Below are 25798 nucleotides of genomic sequence, written 5' to 3' on the forward strand. Positions count from 1 at the left end.
TTGACCTAAAAATTCATTTTCTTCAGTTTTTAAATTAAGCAAATACTAGACCTAACACATCTTGTACTGGAATAATTAAATCATTTTGTTACCCCTCATCCTGAAGAGCCTCATAGTGCCTTAAAAAAATATATCCCCAACCAAACAGGACCCACTTCCTCCCTGTAAGAAAATATTTTATACAGGAATGCTGACAACCAAAATGCAGCTACTTCTAACAACTAACTTCTAACAACCCCACAAAATTCCTGGCTCTGATAAATCAAAGCATGGTCAGTACTCCAATTCTCTTGTAATAAACCATCTCAGGTTCATCTAATGTTCTGTACTAAGAATAATACTGTGTTCAAAAGGCCTTGCTCTCTGCTTCACAAATCTGAATCAGATTCCTATGGAAATTATACTTGCATCCAAAGCTTAGAGCTATGTTTTTATTAGGGAAGTAGGTGCTTCCCACCTTTATGAAATGAGACTTTGACATAGCCATCGAGTAAGATAAATAAGACTGAACACTTCTTCAGCTGCTATTGTATCTTCTTAGCAACCTCTTTTTTGAAGAATAGAGACAGCATCAAATTTTGGGAAAAGGCAGCGAAACTAACACCGCATACTGCAGGACAGAAGATAGGGTTTAATCTGGTGAGTTCTGAACCCGAAGTGTGTTTCACCTGAGAACTCAAGCAGTAAAATGGGGACACAGGGTAAGTCCCAGCACTCATATGAACCACAACAGCCACTGACATTGTGTTTCCTTAGGTATATGATTAGATAGACCACATGATAGACCATTCACAAAAATTAGCAGTTGGCTTGCATGCTTGCACTGTACAATTTTAGATGATCATACTTTTAGGAAAAGGGATGGATCTAAAATTTACACAAATAATGAGGGGTGAAGAAATTCCAAGGGACGGCTGTTCCAGCCATTGTTAGTGAAGGAAATTCTGAGCTCAGTGTCTGCTCCACCTGGTAATTCTCTGCAAACAGATCATTTAGCCTTTGGATGAACTAAAAGTGGTCACAAACTGATGAGAGAGTCAAAACACACAAAGCAGTTTCCTCTCTCAAATCAAAATGTATCCTCAGGAAAAAGATCAGTAATTGATTTTGATAAAAATCCTTCAACTTACCCTAAGAAGTTCAACATAATCATTACCAATTGACCTTTTCTTGGCCTGGTATCCAGAATGGGGGTCTCAGTATACAAGCACAAGCAGTTTTACCCAGACTGTTAGACAGCTCAGCTTTTAAAAGGTGTCAGTGTCACCTCCCAAGAACTTTGGCAATTTCAAATTCAGACCCCAGACATATTTCAGTTTTCTTCCACAAAGAGCAAGAAGTAACTATGAATGGTTTCAGCCATTCTCACTTTTTTTTGCCCCTGGAGGGGATCACTAGCAGGTGCGGGACTGAACATGCAGAAATGCAAGCTTAATGGACAGCAAGTCAAAAGAAAATTCTCTTCTCATTCACAGCACATGTGCCTCTAGTCTGGATCCCAGTTCCCAGAAATATGTCACTGACATAGAATGAATCCCACAACTGATCTAAAACTTGAGGGGACTATATCGACATTTGAAAGAGAAAATATAAGCTTATGGAAGACAATATGATTTATTTTCTTTTATAAACTAAACTAAGTTGTATATCCTAGCATATATCCTATCTACGGCTTTACTCCTCTGATAGGCTACTTAAACAGAGACCCAAGCTCCAGCAATGCTACGTAGGGTATATTGATATTATTCCTGACACACCCAAGTGGTACTCTAGGTTTTCCTTTAAACCTTCGTTAAGTCTCTCACAAAGTTTTCAACATACATCTCAAACCAATTCAGAACTGGATTCATTCTTTTAGTAAATAGTAATTTACTATATAATTTAATTTACATTCTTTTAGTAAATAGTAATTCTTTTAGTAAATAGTAATTTTTTTTGCAGCAGAAATTTAGCAACAGATTCTCAGCATTTGTGCAGACCTGCCTTTGCTCATTTTCAAACAAATTATTTCCTTCACAATAAGATGCACCTTGGTTCTGATTTACCAACTGCACACCTTAAATGTCCTTATTCATCACCAAATTCACTTTAAAATACAGGAATGAGTGTTGCTAATTCTGTTCAAAATTGTGGCTATGCTAAACTGGATTACTGAGAATGAAAGAATAGTAAGTCAAAAACTTTTCTGTTTTCCTAGTCTTAGACTAAATAAGCCAGGTCTTGTACCACTGACTCTTCTGAAAGATACTTTTCCTGGTGCAGATAATAAACATATCAAATGGAGTTTTCCAGAATGACCAAACATATGCCAAGAGCATTTGGGTTTCGCTCCCATTATTAACAAAGCACCCTACCAAGTAATTACTTGAATAAAAAATAAACATTCATCAAATGGTTTAAAAAGTATTAGCAGAGACATTGCTGTAGAGTACATAGATGTGGAGCAGACAGAGACTCCTCCTATCAAATTCCATACTACACAGTTTGTACCAGATACTATTGGGAGGGTAAGAGAAGTTTGTACTGGCAGACATCCACCATACGTTCAAGTTTCTTTCCACTTAAGTTTCCAAGTCCCTTGACAGTCAGGAGCAATGCCTACCTGTAACAGAAAACAGATTCCAGTGATAGAGCCACGACAAAACAATTTGCTCAACACTTTTGTTGCAGCCTAGAGATTGCAACACAGATCAGTAGACTGCACTTATCGTGTCCAGCTCTCACAGAACCTTTGATCTCTGCTAACTTCAGCACTTAAGATGTATTTTCACAGTGAAACTGATGTTTCAAAGTTTACTTTACTTTTGTTCCAGACCTGGAGCAGAGTCTGTGGGTCCAAAAGGCAGTCTGTTTTCCTTTGTAAAATCAACTGATGCAGATGTGAGAAGTGAGAGTTAACACTTCTTACAAATGGTCTCACTTAGGTACCTAGTGGGATTTTAAAGACTGGAAAAAGTTATCCTGTTTATTTCAAGTAATTTGAGAAAGTTAAAAGAAAACTAGATCTAAAAAAAAAAAGGCACCCCCACCCCCAACAGCATCACAGTGTAAACTGGGTTAACTGTGAATTCAGTTTAAATTCAGTGAAGAATGCTCAGTGACTTTAGTAATGGTATAATTTCCTTCCTCCCTCCCTCCACACACACACAGAAAAAAATCAAGTAAATAGAACCCAAGCCTTTCTTCCTACCACAACAGTGAGGTAATAGTGCTGCTAGTTCCAGCAAAACTTCCAAACACTGGGCTTATATACTATACCGGTCAACAATCAATTAGATCATTCCTGATTTAAAAAAATACCTAGAAGCCATTTTGCATAACCACTATTTTCTTTCAAAGCATAATGGAATGTTGGCACATACTGCATTTACCAAAACTGTAATCTGGTTCAAGTACAGATTTCTGTTTAAAAATCATCAGCTCTCACCTGAAGGTTATTCCAGAAATCTCTGAAACAGCAGATAGTTACTGTTTACTTTAAAGATTCCTTCTGTAAGTCATCTTTACTTCCTCTCAGTACTTTGCAGAAAGTGCAAAAAAACCCTACACCATCAGCCTTCACTATGGGCAACTGTCTACAACTGTCCAGAATCTAGAACATAAAGTATTCAGGATGCAAAACTAAGGTTTCACATATAGATCTCTAATAAATCAAATATTCTACAGACTACAGATAACTTAAATAAATAGCAGTCATATAAAAGAGAGCTTCTTTCAGGCATTTACAATATACTTAACATCATGTCTCAAGTTCAGGTGTGCTTTTTTCCTTTGTCCTTTTACAGATACTCACAGGTTTAAAGCATCTCAAATAAACAGATGTTTCAAGGAAATCAGACACTACACAGGTTAAACAACACGGTTCTATTAAAAACTATCTTTAACCATGGCACTCAGTGACAGCAATACAATACTTTTTTCCACAAAGCAACTAATATAAAAATATGCCATAAAATCATCTGTAGACTAGTATGCTAGTACATATGCATAATCATAACATTCTTTTATAAACTCTTTCCTGAGATACCTTGGGTCATTTGATTTTCTTGTACTACTGGATGCATTCTGTTTATGGTTTATCTAAAACAATTCTAAAATATTTTGTATGTGCAGGACACTGAGTAACATGTAAAAAGTCATATGTAAATATATGGCAAAGAAACAGTTCTTAGAAATTATGCGCCATTTTACTTTGTTACTTCTTTATAACATTTGGCTCCTTGGGAGATGGAAGAGAAGAACATGAAGAAACTGAAATTAGAGCTATGAATTGACAAAAAGCAGAAAAGCATTTCAGGAATGTTAGAAGTTGGAATATAATATAAATGACACAAAGAGAAAGCCATAATTCATGTTGGCTACATATTGCCTCATAAAGCAATTGGACATATTTTAGTCAGTTCACAGTATAATAAATATTTTTACTGATCTATTTTCAAAGAACAAATATCTTTTAGGGATTCAAGCTCCTCTATAAGTTTCTTGTTCTGAACTTCTAGCACTGCAACACGACTCTCCAGACATTTTATGTATTCTTTCTTCCGCCGTCGACATTCTTTAGCAGCTTGCCTGCAAAAAGCAGAAGTAAAAAGTGCAAACAAAAAGCCATTTGCATGCCATTAGAAAGCTCAGCAGAGTATGGAGACTAGGACATAATTCCAAATTTTGGAACATCTCCCACATCAGTTTGAAAACACTAAGCAAAACTGGGTTCCACAAGGGCCTCAAGTGTCTCTTTCTCAAGTTCATATGGCAATCAGTAGAATTGCTTCCTCTCATGCCTTGATTAAAGTTCATAATAAAGAGGGTCCAAATGAAAGACAGTTATTCTGCTTTATGACAATAAAGATCTTTGAGGGCCTTGAGTTCCTCAATGAGAGTCTTGTTTTGGTTTTCAAGCACAGCCACACGATTTTCAAGACATTTGACATATTCTTTCTTCTTTCTGCGACATTCTCTGGCAGCTTCCCTGGAACCAATACAAGGCAAATGACTACAAGAACAGCCACAATACGGCAAAGACTGGATAAATGAAATGACCTGCAATCCCTGCAGTCCCACAATAACAACAACAATCACCACCACCAACTGTTGGATTGCACAAACAGGACAGCAGATAACAGCCACGAGCAATAACATGGTTAAAACACAGTTCAAAACAACTAGAATGTGAAACAAATTTAGTATCCACAATTACAAAGATGGATTCAATGCACAAAGGAACTAAGGAAAACAGCAAATAAATTATAATGTATTGACTTGAGCTGTATTAGCATCAGGACTGAAAGTAGCATTTTTTTCTTCCAGTCACATTCCAGTTTGTATGTTTATCATGATATTCTGCAATCAAAATCTCAAAAGTAAACCCAAAGAATTACTTTAAGAAAATACAACCACAACACTACTCTCTTCAGATAGAAAGCCAGATGATAAGCTTACAACCTACTATAATTTTCTTACCTTAATGTCACAATCTACAGTAAAATTTAAGTCCAAGCAAATATAATTTATTAGCATTTTAGAACTGTCCGCTTGGGCTCATTTCAGCTACATTTGCTGGCAAATAACAGTCTGGAGAAGTTCTCTTAGCTCTGCTCAGAATTTCATCATATTGAAGCTAAACACTTTGAAGAGTATTTTCAGAAGCATGAGGCTGAACAAGCATTCAATGCCAGAAGGTATTGGAGAAGTACTGAGAGTCCACACCTTTAACATCTTGGAACATGATAAACCATCAAATTGTAAATGAACTCTCCAGCAAGTTACATGAGAGACTGCATAGATGCTAGTTTTAAAACTGAAGAGAGGAGAAACAAAAGGAGGCACAACAATGCGACAATCCTCATAACTGAAAATAAAGGACAGGCATGAGAGCAAAGCAATACCATGAATTTGATCATAAGGGCAAGGGGCTATTCAATGTATTACAGATCTGCACAGCAGACTATTTCTTCCATTATTCAAACTGCCACTGATAACAGTGGCTACGCATTTGAAAAAAAAAAAAGAGAGAGAGTCCTCTAAAAGCAGCAAGAGGAATACATAGAGAAAGACTGGCATTTACAGTATACAGTCAGGTTCATGCTAACTAGTTAAAAAACATACAGCCACCTCACACAATATGCCTCATAAAATGACTGGGGCACTGCACAATAACTAAGCCAAGTATTTAGGAAAGTCTATAATTATCATTCCATCCTAGAGCAAGTCCTCTTTACATCATCATTAAGGGACAGCTGCCAATGAGATCCTCAGGTATTTTCCTAATGAATTCTTTGCTGGGATATTCCAAGATGAAACCAATACCCACTGGTCATTTTACTGTTGGGAAGGAGGGGGCAGAATTCAACAATAAGTATACTTCCAAATCATCACAAAAATTACCAGAAAGGGACAACACTAAGACTGATTTTTGATTTATGTTATTTTAGAACTAAAAATCCATGGTGAGAAGGCCACCTTTCCAGACTTAACAGCCAATACTCGATGCTATAAGGATGTGGAATGACTAAGAAAGAATTTCTTGCCTTCCGTTCATCACAGGCAATGCTCATGACCTTAAGAAGAAAACTTTCTAAGAATGTTTTGGGGATGTTCCTGCAACACTGAGTATTACTTGTTACATGGTCTTACCTATTTTTCAGAAGTCGCAGCTCCCTCTTCCGTGTTGCCTCTTCAGCCAGCTGCTGAGGGCTGTGTAAAGTCCCCGGTGAGGCTGCCATTACCACTCCCTGAGGCAACGTAGTACTGGGAGTTCTAATCTGGTAAGCTGGCATGTCTCCAGTGGCAGCTGCATAAAAAAAATCATATTTTAAACTTTATGGCAATAAAGAACAATGAAAAAGTCTCTCTGAAAACAACGGATTTCTGTTGATGAGTTATCCAGTATCTCTGCTACATAAAATATTTCACAGGCCTGTAATGTCAAACTATATTTGTTATCTTAGTAGCATTTACTTCTATACTGTAAAATAAGTTATCTAAATTGCTCTAGCATGTGGCCCCACTAGTCAGCCAGACTGAAGCTTGTGAAAGCTTCCACGTGGCTCTTTTCAGGCAACATAGGGAAAACTGTTTGAGAAGCACTGTTGGAGCATCCACATTTATTTCCTGTTTGCACAATCCCACCTAAAGACAGTCCCTGTTGTTGCAGCCACTGAGGTTTATACTACCCTTATTCTCTAACAGAGACTTAACGAGTCAACTTGCTTCAGAAGTCAGCTTTCTTCTCCTTCGAGATAGCAACAGTGCCAGCCTTACTGCCTCTCCTCCTTTTACAGCAGCAGTTTGGCAACTCTCAGAAAACCAGTGAGAGTTCCTGTTGCCAAAATGAAAAAGGAGCAGATGAAACAGGAGTGTCCCTTGAGTAAGAGGACCATAAATAGGATGCTGCAGCATTAGCAGGCAATAGGAGGTAGTGGCAGTTGCACAGGAAAGGGAATAGCTACACTGAAATTCAGAGTGCAAAAGTTCAGATTTAGCTTCTGAGCTTTTCCCAGGCTAAACACAGATCAGAAATCTGATGTGTCGTTTGGAACTAATATCTTTCTGACAGTCTCACCTCCCTTCTATATTTCCGAGCTACTTAGTTCCTACATGATATACATCAACCTTAAAACACTGTGAAAGTCCTAAGTACCTCAGTTTTATCTGACATAGAAAAAAAAACAAACAAAAATCATCCCTTTTCAAATTATAAGCAAGTAGTTACCTACTCCTTAAAATAAATATGCTGTACTATCTCGGAAAAAATGTCAGATCTTGTCATTAAGGAAATTGCATATGAAAGATGAAGTTTCAGGGGAGGAATATAAAGTCATACTTAATATACACTTCAATTATTTCAAGCTACATTCAAATAAAAGAAAAACTTAATTTGGAGAAATAGAATGTAGATGAAAACACTTAGGGGAAGTTGACAGGTAGAGCACTAAAGAGACATCAGTCAACTATGGGGAGGGGAACTCAAAACAAATCCCAAATTTAATTTAAAAAAATACTATTATTCTTATTAAATTCATGCTGGTGCTCCTCTAATGAAATGCAAAAAATAGGATCAAGCTGTGTTTAGACTACAATTCCACAGCCATGTCCTGAAATCATTATCAGCTTAAACACTTTGCACCTCCCCCCTCTCTCCATCCTTTGGGTAAAAGTGTTTGTGGAATTACAAGAAGAACTGGACCAGTGAACTGACCTGGGTTACAGATAATCTCCTGGGAATGGGGGAGGGAGAGAGAAATCAGCCCTTGACAGCCCTGTGAGCACTCACAGGCAGCTGCCATAAACACAGGGCTTGATATTCTTGTGTATCTACTCATGTGTTGGCAGTCCCAGCTATGTCAATGGGAAGGTATTTCAGCTCACTTCTTACAAATATGCAACTTCACAAACTCTTCAGGCATACCTTTATGCTGGCCACATTTTATAGACTCTAAAGTATGAGCAACCTTTCTCAATCTCTCATCATTAGGTAAAAAACAGATGGTATCTTAGCTTGCATTAGCTACAATACTTAGAAATGCAAGTTAATCATTTTGTACATGTAGTCACGTGGCGAAAGACCCAAAACCAAGGTCACCTCAGCCTGACAAGCCCAACTACTTTGATGTCTGTTTGATACACACTCAGATGTCAGCGAACAGGACCTACTGCTGTTGTTAAGAGGACTCTGTGATAAAGAGCCTGCAACATGGCTTAGCAAAAGTGAGTCCCTATCTCAGCTTGGATCAACAAACACCAGTGTAAGTAACAAATGTTGCATGAGTAGTTCTATCAGGTTCCATTACTGTCTGTCCCTGCCTAGCAGTTGGCTCACTAATAAACCCAGTAACAAAGATAAATAACCATCTTGGTGGTACAGACCTTGTAAAGTCAGGCACCGCAGTTTCAAATAAACAAAAACAAAAAAAAAAAAACCAAACCAAAAAGCCTAGCATTGACAAAGTATCTTTTAGTGGTGCAACAACAAATGCTTTATGATACATTATCACAAAACAACTATTTTTAAGTCTGTGGCAAAAAAAAAAATCAAAAGTTAAGAGAAACTGTATTTTATCTTAAAAAGGCAGTGGGAAAGATGAAGCAGTGTTTAAACAGAAGGGATAAAACACCCCCGAAAAAATTCTTAGTTTAAGTCTCCTAACGTATCCACATATTATAGAGAAGAGTACCTTCTATTTCAGCATCTGAGACAAAAATCCCACATGCCTTGATCCAGACTGACAAACCTCTATGGCCATTTCTAATGAAACTCCATGGAGGTTTAAAGTAATTCCTAACATATCAGAAGCAGCACTGAGACTGTTAACAAAGCAAAAAACCTGGAGATGGTGGATTTCCCTAACAGGTTGCCCCAGGTCATCTTTTTTTTTTTTCCCTCCTTCAATTTGCAAGGAAATAAAAAGTTACTGAAAATCTGAAGCTTTATGTTGAGGATTACAAAAAGGAAATTATTAACAGGAAGACAAAAAAACCCCAAACAAACTCAAAAAAACCCAAACCACATTCAGAAGAGTACAACTAACCTTGCAAATTATGCTCTGAGAATTTACTTTTATTATTTAAAAAAATAAAAAATTCAACCACCATGTACCAGCAGGTTCCTGGGAAAAGTAACTTGCTGAACACTAGAGAGCATCCCTGCACTTGAGTTTTTTTCAGTGACTATCCAGGACAAAAAGAAAAGCCTGGTGTGTGCAATGCATTAGTATGCCTGTTCCCCCTTTCTATGAGTCATAATGATGATTATTATTAATGACTAGATTATCAGAGGGGTTGGTTTTAGCTTCACCACTAAACAAGGCATGAAACATTATTCCTTTGAGCATGAAAAGACATAAATGGTAGACTTGGAGAAGATACTTATCTTTGGATTACTGAAATAATATGTAGCAGCAACAAGCCGCTGCACATAGGTACTGGCTACAAACTGGTTAACATTACAGATCTGCCGGAGGCAGAAAGGAACTGACTAAATCGCAGCATGACTTGGAGCTGACGTCAATGTGTATCTTGTTTGGAGTTTAACTTTTCCAGTTCCCCACTGCAACATGATTCCAGGAAATCTAATGACGTCAGCCTTTTGAACTCAATTAGCTGAGGAACAGACCATTTTAACAGTGAAGAAAAAAACAAGCAGGCATTACAATACTTAAAATTATTGCTTTATCAAATTTGTTTGCATTCAGTATTTTCTTTAGTTATGAAAACACACGGTTTATTTACACTACTGAAACAATGCACACCTTTCTCTTACAGCTATCCTTAAGCCTATTTTAGCTATCAAATCTTAAGTGTTTACTGATAAACAAAAAAGCAGTATCATTTTTATAAAATTAAAAGCAAACATAAACATAATAACACATAGGACTATCTCCACAACAGAGAAGGATTTAAAAGAAGAACGGGGGACTTTTCAGCAAAACCCTGTACAGAACAGAAAAGATTAGATATCTGAATCAATCTCTGCAAGAACTCATGTACTAACAGTGACTTTTTTTCCCCAAAACCAAACTGTTAAAATTGCTCTGAAATACTACACTGACTAGATAGAATCAAAAGCTACTTACACCAGTTTTTGAAAATTAAAGAGTTACAGCAGTAAGTTTCAAAGATGTCACCAACACACTTAAGCACTGTTCAGACATCCAAAAATATCACTTAAAAGACTAATGAAATTTTTACCTGTTTCATCGCCTGTTACAGCCATGATCAGCTTCTGCACACAAGATTCTCCTGTTCCTCTACCCGAGCTCAGCATGAACTGTTCCAAACTAGCAAGCATGTGCAGGATTACAAGCAGGAGCACTGACATCACAGTGACCTCACTTGCTTACCACTGTCATTAATATGATCTGCCACCGGAACAGCGCACTGAAACTGCTGCCTAAAGAAGTCCTTTTCCAGTAAACATTTTTTCCCCCGCTTCCTCTTCCATATTTCTATAAGCACAGCTTTATTGTTTTCCCCTGAATTATTCATAAAGCTACAGAATGCACTCACCACAAAGCTGTCTGTAAAGGAAGACCTGAACGTTCACAGCACTGACTGACAGAAATTAAAACGTGGCTTTAGAATTCATGAATGAATTGGAAGTATAAAGTCATGACTGGATAGAAAATAGGGAAATTTTAAAAGGACGTGCAACTGTTTTGATTGGAGCAGTTCCAATAAAAGGCACAGAACTCTTTTGGACAGACTTGTGAAACAGGAAAGCTTAAGCTATAACAAATAGGTAAGTGAAAGGCTAAAGCTCCTGGGGTGGGGGGGGAGGGTGTGTGTGTGTGTGTCACCCACAACCCACTCATTTAATTTCTTAAAAGCTTCAGGAAAGATTGAAGAAAGCTCAAAACAATTCAACCTTAAAAATCAATCCAAGAGATACAGTTGATTTTGTTTTAAAAAATAAAAAATAATCTTATCTATAGCAGAGTTACTTATTATTTACATCAATTTAAATGAAACTAGTTTCAGACCAGTCCAGGCACTGGTCTGTATGTAGGGCGTAGCAAACTTCTAAGGCCTTTGTCTCTAGAACAAATTCAGACTGGTAATTCATCAACTGTGAAACAATGCCAAGGACAGCAATAATGGAAACAGCAATGCAAAAAAAGAGCACCCTGTGATTACAGGACCACTTCAGGATCATATGAATAGAACATCAGAACTGAAGCGTGCAAAAAATTAAAGCCACAGATCTCTGAAATACTATTGTTCATATCACTGACTCTATTGTGCAAACACACACAGATCCCAACAGAATGGTTTCTTCCATAACTTTTCTACAGTCATTTTCACTTATAATTAAACACTTTCTTTTGCTTCAGCTAGAAAAAAAAACCTAAGCCTGTATAAGAAACTTTCTCCTCCTTGCCGCCACAGCTTGAAGAGTCAAAGCAATACATACAAAATTCTGCAGTCAACTTGGAGAGACAGAGAAGTCCTCTAATTAAAGAATTCACCACAGGCAATGGAAGAATTCAAATTTGGTACCATTATTTATCATTGCCTCAGCAAGCTCAGATATCTACAAGCTACTAGCTTTATTTATATCCTGGGCTTCCTTTACAGCAAAGGGAGAGACACAGCACTTAAGAACAGAACTTCTCTCAAACATCTATATTATAGCAAAAAAAGCACCTCAATGTTAGATCCCATTTTTAAAGGTTTTCCTTAGCATAACCCAATAGCAACCCTACTTTCCCTAGTATCAATAAGAATCCAATATATTTTTGGTTCTCAATCTTGCTCAGCATTTCCAAAAGGCTGGGAACAGTGGAAGAAAAAAAGTCCTGGATAAACTACATAACATTCAAGAATTAACAGCTCACAGTTCAATTCATGTACGCATTTTCGAGGACCCATGAAGCACCTTTCTCTGAGAAAACCAGTTTCAGTAAAGTACCGCCTTTCTACAGGAGTTTTAAGTTGAAAGGAAACTCTGCCCTGAATATCCAAAGAACTTCAGAACTTGTGTTTTATTAAGACCTGCTAAAAAAAATTAGTTTCATACAATAAATAAGATGCAGAGTAGCATATAATTTCAATCTGTAACAGTACTTTTACTGCTTTTAAACACACCTCTAAAATACTAGATAAGAGCAAAGCAGAAAGTGATTTTATTCTGTTATTACCTCCTTGTAACTTTTTAATCAAAGGAAGTAGCTGTTTTACTGAGCAGAGAAACTGAGTTTCCTCCCATGACTGTCTTTCATCTTGTTAGGCATAGATATTTAATAGTGTAATAATGTCAACACAAAATAAAAAGCCTTTTAAGAAAAAGTGTTATACATGAAAAAACTAAGATGCAACAGAGAAACAAAATATACCTTGAACAACAACTTGGCTCCCAGGAACAAAAAACTGCTGCGTGCCACCAGGTGATTGTCCTGCATATTGCACAACGGTAGCACCTGGCTGAGGAGTTCCTGAATTTGCCACTGCTAATGTCTGTATTCCGTGGACACCATCAGAGGCTGAATTAGCAATCTGGATCGTACTACCTGAAGATATAGCAACTAAACATAAAAAGAAAAAGAAAAGTTAGGCAATAGAAAGAGACATAACATACATTGAAAAGCGCATCTCCCTTCTTAACATAAACACTACCTGAGAGGACTTATGGTACTCATCTTACCTAAAGACCAACTACACAAAAATAGTTGAATAAAGTTAATACTGATTTCCACAAATATGAAGTGTAGTTCATGCCATGTGTATAAGAGATAAAAAGCTCTGTTCCACAAGTTTTTCAGAAATATTAACTCTCCTAAAACAGGTTTAATACAGAAAGGAAACACAAAACAAACCCCAGGACATCTAGACAAAGGACAGCACTCACAATCCTTTCCTTAAACTGAGTTAAAGTCTAGCCCAACAATGCTTTTCCAAGCTGTACAAAGCTGTAAAGAGTCTTATGTAAAAATAAACAGAAAAAAGTTCCCTTCCAAGTAATCAGCAAAAATACAAAATATACAAAAATACAAGTACATTTTCCCCATTAAAAAACCCCAACATATGGTGTTGTTCACCATAATTCAATACTTAGACAAAAATAAAATTCCCTAGGGAGGTTACAAACTGTATCTTCATTTTGGAATTAGCATTGTCTCTGTTTAGAGCAGAAATATAAAATCATAAAATGGTTTGAGTTGGAAGGAACCATAAATATCATCCAGTTCCAATGCCCCTGCCATGGGCAAGGACACCTCCCACTAAGTTAAGATTGTTTAAAGCCCCATACAACCCAGTATTGAACACTTCCATGGATGGAACATCCACAACTTCTCTGAGAAAACTGTTCCAGTGCCTCACCCCTCTCACAGGAAAAAAACATTCTTCCTAATATCTAATCTAAACCTCCCCCCTTTCAGCTTAAAGCCATTAGTCCTCATCCTGACACTACAGGCCTTTGTACAAAGTTCCTCCTCAACTTTCCTATAGGCCCCCTTCAGGTACTGGAAGGCTGCTATGAAGTCTCTTCCAGAGCCTTCTCTTTTCCAAGCTTAACAACCCCAACTCTCTCGGCCTGTCCTCGTACAGGAGGTATTCCACTCCTATGATCATCTTTGTGGGCTCCTTCAGACTCCCTCTAACAGATCCACATCCTTCCTGTGCTGACAACTCCAGAACTGAACGGAGCACTCCAGGTAGAGTCTGAGAGCAGAGTATAGGTGTAGAATCGCTTCCCTTGACCTGCTCGTCACACTTCTTTTGATGTAGCCCAGGATATAGTTGGCTTTCTCTGCTGTGAGGGCACGTTGTCAGATCATGTTGTGCATCTCATCCACCATCAGCCCCAAGCCTTTCGCCTTACGGCTGTTCTCAATCCCTTCCCCGCCCAGCCTGTACTTGTGCTTGGGAATGCCCTGACCCAGGTGCAGGACCCTGCACGTGGTCTGGTTGAACTTTGTGAGGTTTGCACAGGCTCACTTCTCAAGCCTGTTGAGTCACTCCAGATGGCACTCCCTATCCAGAGTACCAACCAGACCACTCAACTTGCTGTCTTCCACAAGCTTTCTGAAGGTGCACTCAATTCCACTGCCCATGTCCCCAACAAAGATGTCAAATAATACTAGTCCCAATGTGGACCCCTGAAGGACATCACTCATCATCGGTCTTCACCCAGACATAAAGCCATTAACCACAACTCTGAGTGACCCATCCAGGCAATTCCTTACCAACTGAAGAGTCCAGCCATCAAATCCACATCTCTTGTGTTAATTAAAATGCTCCTGGAAGTTTTAGATGACAAGCAAATTCCCAAGAATTAACAAACTTCTTTCTCCCCCCAAAAAAGATACCTAAACCAGAATCACTGCATTTAAATGGTTTGAGATGGTGCAAAAGTCACATTTAAGTACAGATTCAGGAATGCCAACTCCTGTGATTTCACTATCAGATTCACAATATTTGAAGACATCCTTGAAGGTTCATCTCTGGTTATTGGACTACACAATCTGTTAGACAACCAGGTGAGTTTTGGTGATAGCAGATTTCAAATGTTCTGTCTTGACAATAGTAGGTTATCTTGAAAGGGCAACATCAGTTAGTAACACTCCAAAGAGCATTGAAACACTCAATGTTGATCAGTAAACAATTATTAGTAAGCTAGACAACAGTAACTATCTACTAGAAGCTCAGATAATTCTACTACACTCCCCCCCAAAAAATGTACCAAAATGGCCAGATCCCAGCAGCTAAATTAGCTTCTTTTTGGGGAAAACAGGAAACTCCGCTCATGCTGAATGAAGCACTAAGTCTTGTCTGCAATACAGAGTATACAGTGAAGAGAGTTCAGCACTGACCTCCTGTCCTATCCTCAAAACAGAGAACATGTAACATAGGAAACAGCTAGATACTGCATGGAAGCTCTGTAAGGCATTGAGTCAGGGGCAATGGGAGGATGAGAAGGGAATAGGGAATGAGACAAGCAAGTGTTGTTTTGGTCTGGCCTTCAAAGCAGAAGGTACCCCATTTTGGGGGCATGCTAGAAGAGATAAGTAAGAACAGTGATCAGTGCTGTAAGGAAGAGAGTTGCTGGAGTTAATTTAGTCTTGTTTAGGAAGTACTGGATTGTGATCTGAATGAATAATTGCAGAACAGCTGTGACAATTGTTTACCCAGAGTCACTGGGGAACAAAGGACTTTGTATGATGCTGTGCTGATGTTTTACAGCTTCAGGAACCCAAATTGTTTGTTTATGTGGTATGGTACTGTGATGGTGTAGACATAGCATTTTGGTGCTAACCCTGTGAGAGGCAGAATTCAGCTGTGTATAACTTCTCTGGGAGGTAGAGGCTACAAGTACTGCTGGGATGCCTGCATGCTGCCAAGAACCTGCTCTTTTCCTGTGTCTCATGTATAATAAGTAAGAAAAATAACTCATTGTCTTATCTATCTCTACACTGCCCCCATTCCATTCAGTGTTCCCATCTCAATCACGGCACAGACTTCTGTTATGCTGGAGTTCTACTGGAAACTGGGCCTTCTAGGACTGGTACAGGACTTCCCTGGACATTCCCAGGAGCTGTACATCATCCAGGTGGATCTAACTGGCATCTTCTCTTCTAGATAGGGCTGGAGACTGTAATAATGCTATTCTGCGAGTATGATGGACAACTCTAACCCAGAAAAATCAGATCCTTCCCTCCCTTCCAAAACTTAGAAAAGCAACTAAAGTCAGTCTTCCCCAAAAGACTTCTTAATTCTCCAACTGTTAAAAATCTGTCCTAAGACAGCAAGCAACCCAAACAGAGAGAAAGAGAACTAGTAATTTTCACTTCCCATGCATCATTGCAGACAGAACATCATCATATGCACAAGTAGGCAGGAGCAGAGCTGGTTGATTCACATACTCCAACTGAATAAAAACACTTGCATAGTTCGACAATCACCACAAGTGATGCAAACCTTTTTATTTTTTCAGTCAGATCAGGATCTTACACAAGACAACACCTTATGCAAAACTATCCATATCTAGCTGGTCATGCCTGTGAGTCTGTCTGCTTCTATAAGCCAAAGCCAAGAAGCTAGGAGGAAAGAGATCTTTGGGAACCACAGCAACATACAGCTTTGGCTGGTAAAAAAGAAAGCAAAGAACAGCCATCACGGCTGCTAATAGAAACAATGTATTTATTTTTCAGAAATTTATCTATTAAATTCTTCCAAAAGTAGTCATCCCTGACATGCAGACATCAACAGACAGCCAAAATTATCTTTTTAACTAAACTGCCTTTCCTATGCAGTAACAAAGAGAACAGTATAGAGAATAAATGTAGTAACATGACATCTATCTTAAACCAGAGCACAGTACAGATGACTACAGTGACACTGCAGGACCAGTTCTTCATTGCCATGGACACTGTACAAGCTTTACTGGACAAGAGCAACCAGTGCTGGCCAAGGACAGAAGCGTAATCAAATACAACAATAGTAAGCGGAAGTAAAGAACTACTGACAGGAGACGTAAAGGTAAAATAAATACATGTAGCAAAACTTCTGCATCATATCCAGACTGAAATAACACAGGAGATGCTGCACACGCACAGAGTGCTTGTGGTTTTAGCCAACAACAGTTCCTGAGGATCACATGCAGCCAACAGGATGGCTGCTCAAAAATGCTGCAGATCCGTTTCTTATGTGCGCAAGGACTAGTAGGAAACAGTCAGGCTCTCTTTGGTAAATTACAAATTAAAATGCCTACTACTAGAAGGGAAATGACCATTCTTGCTGCCACATGGATTCAACTTGAAATCTAACTTTTCCGGCAAGCAATAGCTTTAAGGGTAGTGAACAGCATCCCAAGAAAGATTTTGATCTAATTTTTCCTAAATAGAATTAGAGAGAATACGCAGATTTCACTGCAGTAAAACACGCGTAATATTTTAACTTAAAAAAAAATCAAATTAATGAACTAATAAATTGAGTAAGAAAAAACATTTCCAGGAAGACAAAGCTCTCAAAGCAACATTTTTGAGACAGAATCAGGAGAAAATGAAGACTGACATCGCATCCTGAAGGAATGTTTTATTATGGCAGAAAACCTATTTAACACATTAAGTACACAGCACATGGTTTAACCTACTAATATAACTTATTCAAAGAAAAAGCAGCATAAAACAGAAGCCATCTCTGCTTAGCTCATGTGAAAGCTAAGTTTAAATTACTATAAATAGATTTAATTAAATTTTTGTGGACTCTTAATTCAAGCAGATGGCTGGTGTTACTTTCTGTTGTTTAATTTTTTTTTAGAAGGAAATGTTTGCTTGAAAAAGAAATCAAAAACTGTGACTTTTATTATTCTTTTATACACTTCCCTACCACTATGATTTATATCTATGTTCAAATTAAAACATCTTCAATTAAGAAGTAAGAATGAACTCCTACAAGAGTAAAGTACAACTCTAGATTCCTAGAGCTACCTGCAATTAAGTAACCTGAACGTGTAATATCTTAGAAAATCTAAAGGTTTGGAGGTTCACTTAAAAAACACTAAAGACACTACAGCCCTTCTTTTTAAGCCTTGAACCTGCAAATATTTTTTTAAACTAAACCTAAGCCAAGCTAACATTATAATTCAGAAACTGAAAAAAATTAATTCAGTTAAGGATATCTGCCAGCTTCTGTACTGGATGACTGTCATTTAGCATGCCCCCAAGTCTATATAAAAGAGGACTTCAAATGCTGGACAGCATGAAGCAGACATTTATTTAGATGCATACTTTACAAAAAGGGTAAGAAAAGCAGCTTAGGAGCTCAAGCAAAATGAGTTTCAATGCTAAGGGGTAGTTAACATAGGAAATTCTGCTTTCTCAGAGTTGATGATTACTTTAGTTGCATAAATAAAAAATAACTAAGAATTCTCAGGGTTATTAGAACACAATCAGAGAGCCATTCTATCCTCTGTACATCCATGACTGCAATGTTTTAATAGACTTCCTCTGTTCTCTTGTTGCAGGGAAAAACAACAACAACAAAAAAAAAACCACATAACATCTTTTGCAATTCTTCTGTCATTATATCAAAGGAAAAATATCTGCATCTCAGTGTGGCTACACATGGAAAGACGTGAAAAAAACTTAACTGTAGAAGTGAAGCTTTGTCCAATACATAATTAAAAAAAGTTATTAGAAAATTATCCCTCAGATGATTGAGCCCAAAGAAGCTATGGGGAGTGAGTTACACAATATTTTTAGCATAAATGCAGGAACTGGTAAAATAGAAAGCATAGAACTGTGAATCTAACTTTTAACTCATGTTTGGATGAAGTATCAAAAGTTGGTGGCCACAATTCACGTTAATTCTGCACAATTACACTGCAAGGTGCAGTAATTTTAAACTGCAATGATTTATAGAAGACAGAATATTCACATAAAAGCAACAATATTTTCCATTTCACGAGTCTCACCTCGACATTTTTAATCATAGAATCATAGAATAACCAGATTGGAAGAGACCCACCGGATCATTGAGTCCAACCGTTCCTAACACTAAACCATGCCCCTCAGCACCTCGTCCACCCGTGCCTTAAACACCTCCAGGGAAGGTGACTCAACCACCTCCCTGGGCAGCCTGTGCCAGTGCCCAATGACCCTTTCTGTGAAGAATTTTTTTCCTAATGTCCAGCCTAAATCTCCCCTGGAGGAGCTTGAGGCCATTCCCTCTTGTCCTGTCCCCTGTCACTTGGGAGAAGAGGCCAGCACCCTCCTCTCTACAACCTCCTTTCAGGTAGTTATAGAGAGCAATGAGGTCTCCCCTCAGCCTTCTCTTCTCTAGGCTAAACAACCCCAGCTCTCTCATCTGTTCCTCATAAGGCCTGTTCTCCAGCCCCTTCACCAGCTTTGTTGCTCTTCTCTGGACTCGCTCCAGAGCCTCAACATCCTTCTTGTGGTGAGGGGCCCAGAACTGAACACAGTATTCGAGGAGCGGTCTCACCAGTGCTGAGTACAGAGGGAGAATAACCTCCCTGGACCTGCTGGTCACGCCGTTTCTGATACAAGCCAAGATGCCATTGGCCTTCTTGGCCACCTGGGCACACTGCTGGCTCATGTTCAGTCGGCTGTCAACCAACACACCCAGGTCCCTCTCCTCCAGGCAGCTTTCTAGACAGACTTCTCCCAGTCTGTAGCACTGCATAGGGTTGTTGTGCCCCAAGTGCAGGACCCGGCACTTGGCCTTGTTAAACCTCATGCCATTGGACTCTGCCCAGCGGTCCAGCCTGTTCAGATCCCTTTGCAGAGCCTCCCTACCCTCCAGCAGATCAACACTTCCATCCAGCTTAGTGTCATCTGCAAACTTGCTAAGGGTGCACTCGATGCCTTCATCCAGGTCATTGACATTGAAGGGCTGGACCCAGCACTGAGCCCTGGGGAACCCCACTTGTCACTGGCCTCCAGCTGGATTTCACACCATTTCCCACCACTCTCTGGGCCCGGCCATCCAACCAGTTTTCCACCCAGGAGAGTGTGCGCCTGTCCAGGCCAGAGGCTGACAGTTTCTCAAGCAGAATGCTGTGAGAAACTGTGTCAAAGGCTTTACTGAAGTCCAAGAAGACCACATCCACAGCCTTTCCCTCATCCAGCAGCCGAGTCACTTTGTCATAGAAGGCGATCAGGTTAGTTTGGCAAGACCTGCCTTTTGTAACCTGTGTTGACTGGGCCTGATCACCCAGTTCTCTTGCATGTGCTTCACGATAGCACTCAAGATCACTGGTTCCATGACTTTCCCCGGCACTGAGGTCAGACTGACAGGCCTGTAGTTTCCTGGGTCCTCCCTGCGACCCTTCTTGTAGATGGGCACAACATCAGCCAGCCTCCAGTCCAGTGGGACTTCCCCAGTCAGCCAAGACTGTTGGAAGATGATGGAAAGGGGTTTGGCCAGCGCATCCGCCAGCTCCTTCAATACCCTTGGGACGCTTAGGAGTTCTAGAAATGCTTAGGAGTTCTAGAAGAAATAAATCTAGCAGCCAACAAACATTGCAATGAACAGAATAAAAGGCTATAATGCCTGTGTTAGGAAAGATGAAATTATTTAGAAACACAGAAGCTTTCAGTATTCTTTACCAAAACCCAAGATCTCTATTTCATTATGGAATACTGAGAAACAAAGTTGTTCCAACGTATATTCTGCAACATCACATAGTATCTTTGATAACATACTGTATTGTCCTGTGTGAGTATGATACAGGCTGGCTGGCACAGCCATTGCAGACATTCCAGAAGGTGTCCCTTCATCCTCTGAATTTTCCTCTTCTTCAATTTTTGGTACTGCAGGAGCATCTGATGAGAGCTCATTCAAAATTTTTCTATAAAAGAATGTAAATTATTTTACATATTTGAAATTCCATATCCATGAAAAAACTAAATCACTGGCTTTTATCAGACAGCTTTGCTTTAATATATAAGCTGCTTTTGAAAACCAAAGCCAAAAGAAGAAGTCCTTACCTATACGAAGGCCGCCTTGAAAGGATTTCCCTACGTTTTCGAGAATCAATTACACCTTCTGATTCTGCAGGTTCATCTGTAAATGATGTTACCTGTAAATAGCAAAGTTTCTGAAATTCGTAACTTCATTAAAAAAAGAAAACAACAGAGTAAAACATTATTTTAGGAAATTCCTTCCATGTTTGCGTATAGGAAGTTTGTACACCAATTCATCATTAATCACGTGATATTGTACGTCTGTTTCCAAAGAAAATCACAAATTATGAGGTTAGCAACACTGAGCCACTGAGATAACATCTTCCATTTGAAAAATAATAATAATAATAAAATCAAAATAATCCAGGTTTCTTTTTGTGAATGATACCTAGAGAGTACTGAAGACAGATTTCTTTAAGTACAAAAATATACAATTTAATTAGGTTTTAAAGTGAAATTAAACATTTAAAATACAGAATACTGCACTAATAGATCTTAAATAACAGTATACAATACAAAGCGTCTTCACAACCACACCGAGGCTATTTAGAAAATAAGTTTATTTAAATATAAACATTAATTACACTTACCAACAGACATTCACAAATACAAATACATTGTTTAGCAATAATGTGCCAGTTTTATAAACCTCTGACAAGTCCACAATATCTTATTTTCTCAGACCTTTATTAGTAGTTTTTGCACAGGTCCTTTTTCTTTTACAATTACCCAAATTAAGGCCTGGAGATGAATCACACTCTTGACCACCAACTATTTTATTACACAGAACTGAAAGGGATTACTGAACAAGGCAAACACACTATTTTCTTCATTTAACTACTAATAACAACCGACATACAAGATTTCCAAAATGAAACACCGCAGTAAGTTAAGTGTGGTAAAATGACCTTTTCACGCAACAAGAGATCAGACTGCAGTTTCATTCAGATCAAGTACAGTATTAAGTTAACATCTTAAAACACAAGAAACTAGAAGGATTAAGTGTTCAACCTGGGTGCAGTTGTGGCTTCTCTGCAGCTCAGAAAAGTCAAGGAAGAGCTCTAGAACTAATGCAGCTGCTATTTTGGAAATTTACACGTCTGGGTCACCCCGATACAAACCTACAAAATCACACCTAGAAAGAACTACAGGTTACTGCAGAATGATACTGTCATTACTTGTTAGTTTTACTACATTCCTATTCTGTGCAAAAATATTTAACACAGCCTCATTTTACTGGGTAATAGGTAGGAATTGTAATTAAAACTCTACACCTGCTTAATTAAGAAAAAAAAAAAAAGGCCACCTAGAAATAATGAGAGGTAGTTCTGCATGTCTGCAGATGTATAGCTCCAAACCAGATCTCAGAGCTGACAGGCCAGAGATACGAGAGCTTCAAGAAGTCAGTATTCATCTTTTTGCAGGATCGACCAACGCCGACCAGCAAAGAGATCTTCTGAAAGACACCTCTCTCCGGTGCCCTACTGCAATCCGCTTGTGGATCAATCTTCAAGCCTATGGCATAAACCTTCAAAGCTAAGACAGTTTTACACAGCTGAAAACCTGCACATCCCATCTCAGAACAGAACTCACATTCTGTGAGGGGTGGATGGGGGTGGGGGAATTATCAATCCCAGGACAAACAGTATGAAAAAAAGAACTTAGTGCCTTTTAAACCTTCCTGCTCCACTGAGGTTTACCAATATACACCCCTAGTTTGGGAAGAAGGCCAAAGAAGTCAGAAACAGTCATTCTTAGGGAAGAAGGTAAGGAAATCACAAGGCGATTTAAGTATTTTAACGTGGAAGAGGACATTTTCTGCAAAAAACTTAGGAAGTTCTAATATTCATCAAGATAAAGATACAAATTTAACATTTCAGCATGTTATAATAGCAAGCAACCATGTTCACAATGCTAACCAAAAGAAGCCATTGCCATTTTTCCCTGGACATCATTCAGACTTCAATTTTAGCACAATGCTCTGTGTTCAAACAAATTTAACTTCAAGCTCATTTTAGTCTACCCATACCTGATATACTACAGTGGGGAGTAAGTATAAAAGTCAAATAACAATCTAGACCTCAAACTCTCCTACAAGGAAAACATTAACTAAACAATAAGGAATATGGCAGAGATTAGCTGTTTTTTCATCCCAAAAGGAACAGCACCACAAGAAAAAATGTTGAACATCTGGTTTAAGCTGCAGGTGTTTGAGGGAGAGGTCACGCAAGCTTTAACATCAACCTTCAGCATATTTTAAAGCAAACTGATATCATTTCCCACGTTCTCCACTGTCTGGCAGAGATAGGTTATGAAGTTAAAGCCAAATGATCTTAAGGAAATGCCAGGTGGCAGGATCAAGTACTTAAGAGAATCACAGATGGGCTGAACAAACTCTGTCATGGTGTCTTTTACAGCATCTTCAAGGCCTTATTGTAGGGTTGCCTTATTTGCCACCAGAATGCCTAAACCAAACCAACATGAAACCCTGGAACTAACTAGTCAGTATTAATGAAGACACAGCTTTCCTGTCTCTATTGGGAAGACAGACAGAGTTCACTCAACGCAACAAACTGCTGACTTGCACAGGATACAGCAGCAGCTGGCAAGAGATTCCAGAGAACTTGTCCCTTCTGAGATTTGGAGCAAGTCCTTTATACTCACATTTATGCCCTTACTATACTGACTTGAAGAAAAGCAGTCACAGAAACTGGGAATTATTGTAATATGGTAAAGTTCACTAAATTAGAGTTACACCTACACCACCTGCTTACAAACAAAATGTTCAATACCTAGCCAATTTTTTTTTCATTTTTCTCCAAGATAAATCATACTTACCTATGCCTTTTTATTTATTATACTTGAAAGCTACTAAGACAATTCAAACATTAAAGGTCCTCAAGAAAACTGACAACACATGTCTTTTCCTTAACATGCTGCAACGACTGCAGGTAAAACTGTTCACACATGACAGGTATATAGTCTCTCTTTCCAGGGTTATCAATTCTATTTGCAAAAAGCTAGTCAGTTGACATTTCACAATCAGAAACTAAAGCAAAGGCATTCCTCACTACAAGAAATGCATCAATGGAAGGCCAAGTCATTTTCAAATCAAGTTCATTATCTCTAGTCTTTTTGACTATTTGAAAGCTCTGAAAACTCTTCAGCAATTTGCACCAGTCCCCATTTTGTAACATCAGCAACTTTAAGCATGTGAAGATTTGCCAAATAAAAGTTTATTTTGAGGCTACTCTTATTTTTGGTCTTTACATATACACGCCCAGAAAAAGCAATACCAGATGCTCTAACAGGGCCTGCTAAAAACAACAAGGAATCATTTGACTCTAGCATGTTTACTTTCATTACATGCAGATGTTTTCCAAAAGTACAGTATGAGGTACTCACAAATTTCTGAGTTTATAGTCTTGTTAGAAACTTCATATTCATAGAATCTAACAAACCAGAAAACCTGCAAGATACACTAAAGTGAGGCCACACTATATTACACTTGCTACTGTGCAAGTTCAGGGTTCCAAAATGTAATCACTTACAAGATAAACAGGAAACATTAAGGAAAGCTTGTAGAGTTGCTATTCATTGGCAATTTGCCACCTTCACCTGCTCCTCACTTCCCAGACTATAGGAGTAAATATAGCAGCACTGGTAGGAACAAAGATAAATTGAAGATGGGGTTAGGGAGAAGAGTTATGGGGCACAAAGCATCCATGAAAACATAACAAAAGAGCTAACTTGTACAGCTTGCATGGGTGGTTACTGAATGACTGAGAGCTGTGTGACTTGAATGATGCCCTAGGCATGAGCAGCTCAACCAGAGGGCAACCACACTAAAGTTCCAGCTAGAGATTCCCTTTCAGCACTTCATGCAGCTAAAGAAACTTGCAAAAATTACAATCATTATGATTAAATAACATGCCTTACGATGTCAGCAAATGCTTTTAGAAGTGATATTAGAAGAAACTGGATTTGATTCCATATGTAAAATAGCTTAGATATATAGGTAATTATCACGCACAGAAACAAACTAGTTTTATTAGCATAAGTTTGGTTTCAATCTCTCCAAATAGCATGGAAAGTTTAAAACTGATCCCTATCGAACTGCAAATATTTGGGTTTTTTTTCCTCCAGAGACTTCATGTTTTCCTTTCGATTAAAAACAACCTGAAGTTATCGCATACTAAATCTGCTATCTCTAGTATAAAGGTTAGGAAGAACCTCAAGAAACATAACAAAAAAATCAAAAATAACAATATTCACTGAAGTGGTATGTTGCTGCAACATCATACAGGACAGAATGTTCTTAGCCAGGGGAGCAAACAAAAAATCCAAAACTGCTTTGGTTTTGCATTGATTGTTAAGCAAGATGTTTAGTTCGAACTTAAGCTTTTCAGATGTCTCAAGAAATGCAATAACTTTTCAGACAGCAAAAAATATGTTAAATAAAGCAATACAAGGATTTGTAAATTGTTTTAGCCTATTAAGTCTTTTTATTTTTATATATATATAAAAGTATGGTATATATGCACACCAAGAAAAACTGAGTTGAAGTGTATAAGTGCTTTGATACAACAACAAAAATAAAGAACAGCTGGGTCTTCTTTAAGCTTAGCCTAGCAGACGAAAGTTTTCTGTTTAGGAATAAACTGATCCCCTTTCATCTGACAACATTTTAGAGTACACACAACTTTGCCCAGCGCTTGGCTCTCCACCATCAGTACTGAGGATGGGTTAAGAAATAGTTAAACATATACGTGCTAAGAAACAGTTCAGTATTTATGCTATTATTTTTTAATTCTATTAACAGAAACAAATACTTAGAGGGGAAAACATGATTGATCTCAAGGCCAGCATGATGAAAC

General features: G+C 38.3%; 1 protein-coding gene across 5 annotated transcripts in view; it reads right to left on the reverse strand.

The window, feature by feature from the left end:
• Positions 1-3845: 3845 nt before the first annotated feature.
• The window catches only part of CREM (cAMP responsive element modulator), a 34073-nt gene continuing 12120 nt past the window's right edge, over positions 3846-25798 (reverse strand). For 2 of the 5 annotated variants that reach the window (XM_069859349.1, XM_069859347.1), the window contains exons 3-7: positions 20946-21037; positions 20661-20806; positions 12831-13019; positions 6634-6790; positions 3846-4569 (exon numbers count right to left, since the gene is read on the reverse strand). In XM_069859349.1, coding sequence (XP_069715450.1) covers positions 4422-4569; positions 6634-6790; positions 12831-13019; positions 20661-20806; positions 20946-21037 — 732 coding nt within the window. In that variant the 3' untranslated portion in view covers positions 3846-4421. Of the gene's footprint in view, positions 4970-6633; positions 6791-10686; positions 10868-12830; positions 13020-20660; positions 20807-20945; positions 21038-25798 lie in introns of those variants that run through there. The other 3 variants (XM_069859348.1, XM_069859350.1, XM_069859352.1) reach the window with 3 other exon arrangements.

This window comes from Phaenicophaeus curvirostris, chromosome 6 (assembly GCF_032191515.1).
Source record: "Phaenicophaeus curvirostris isolate KB17595 chromosome 6, BPBGC_Pcur_1.0, whole genome shotgun sequence".
Lineage (NCBI taxonomy): Eukaryota > Metazoa > Chordata > Aves > Cuculiformes > Cuculidae > Phaenicophaeus > Phaenicophaeus curvirostris.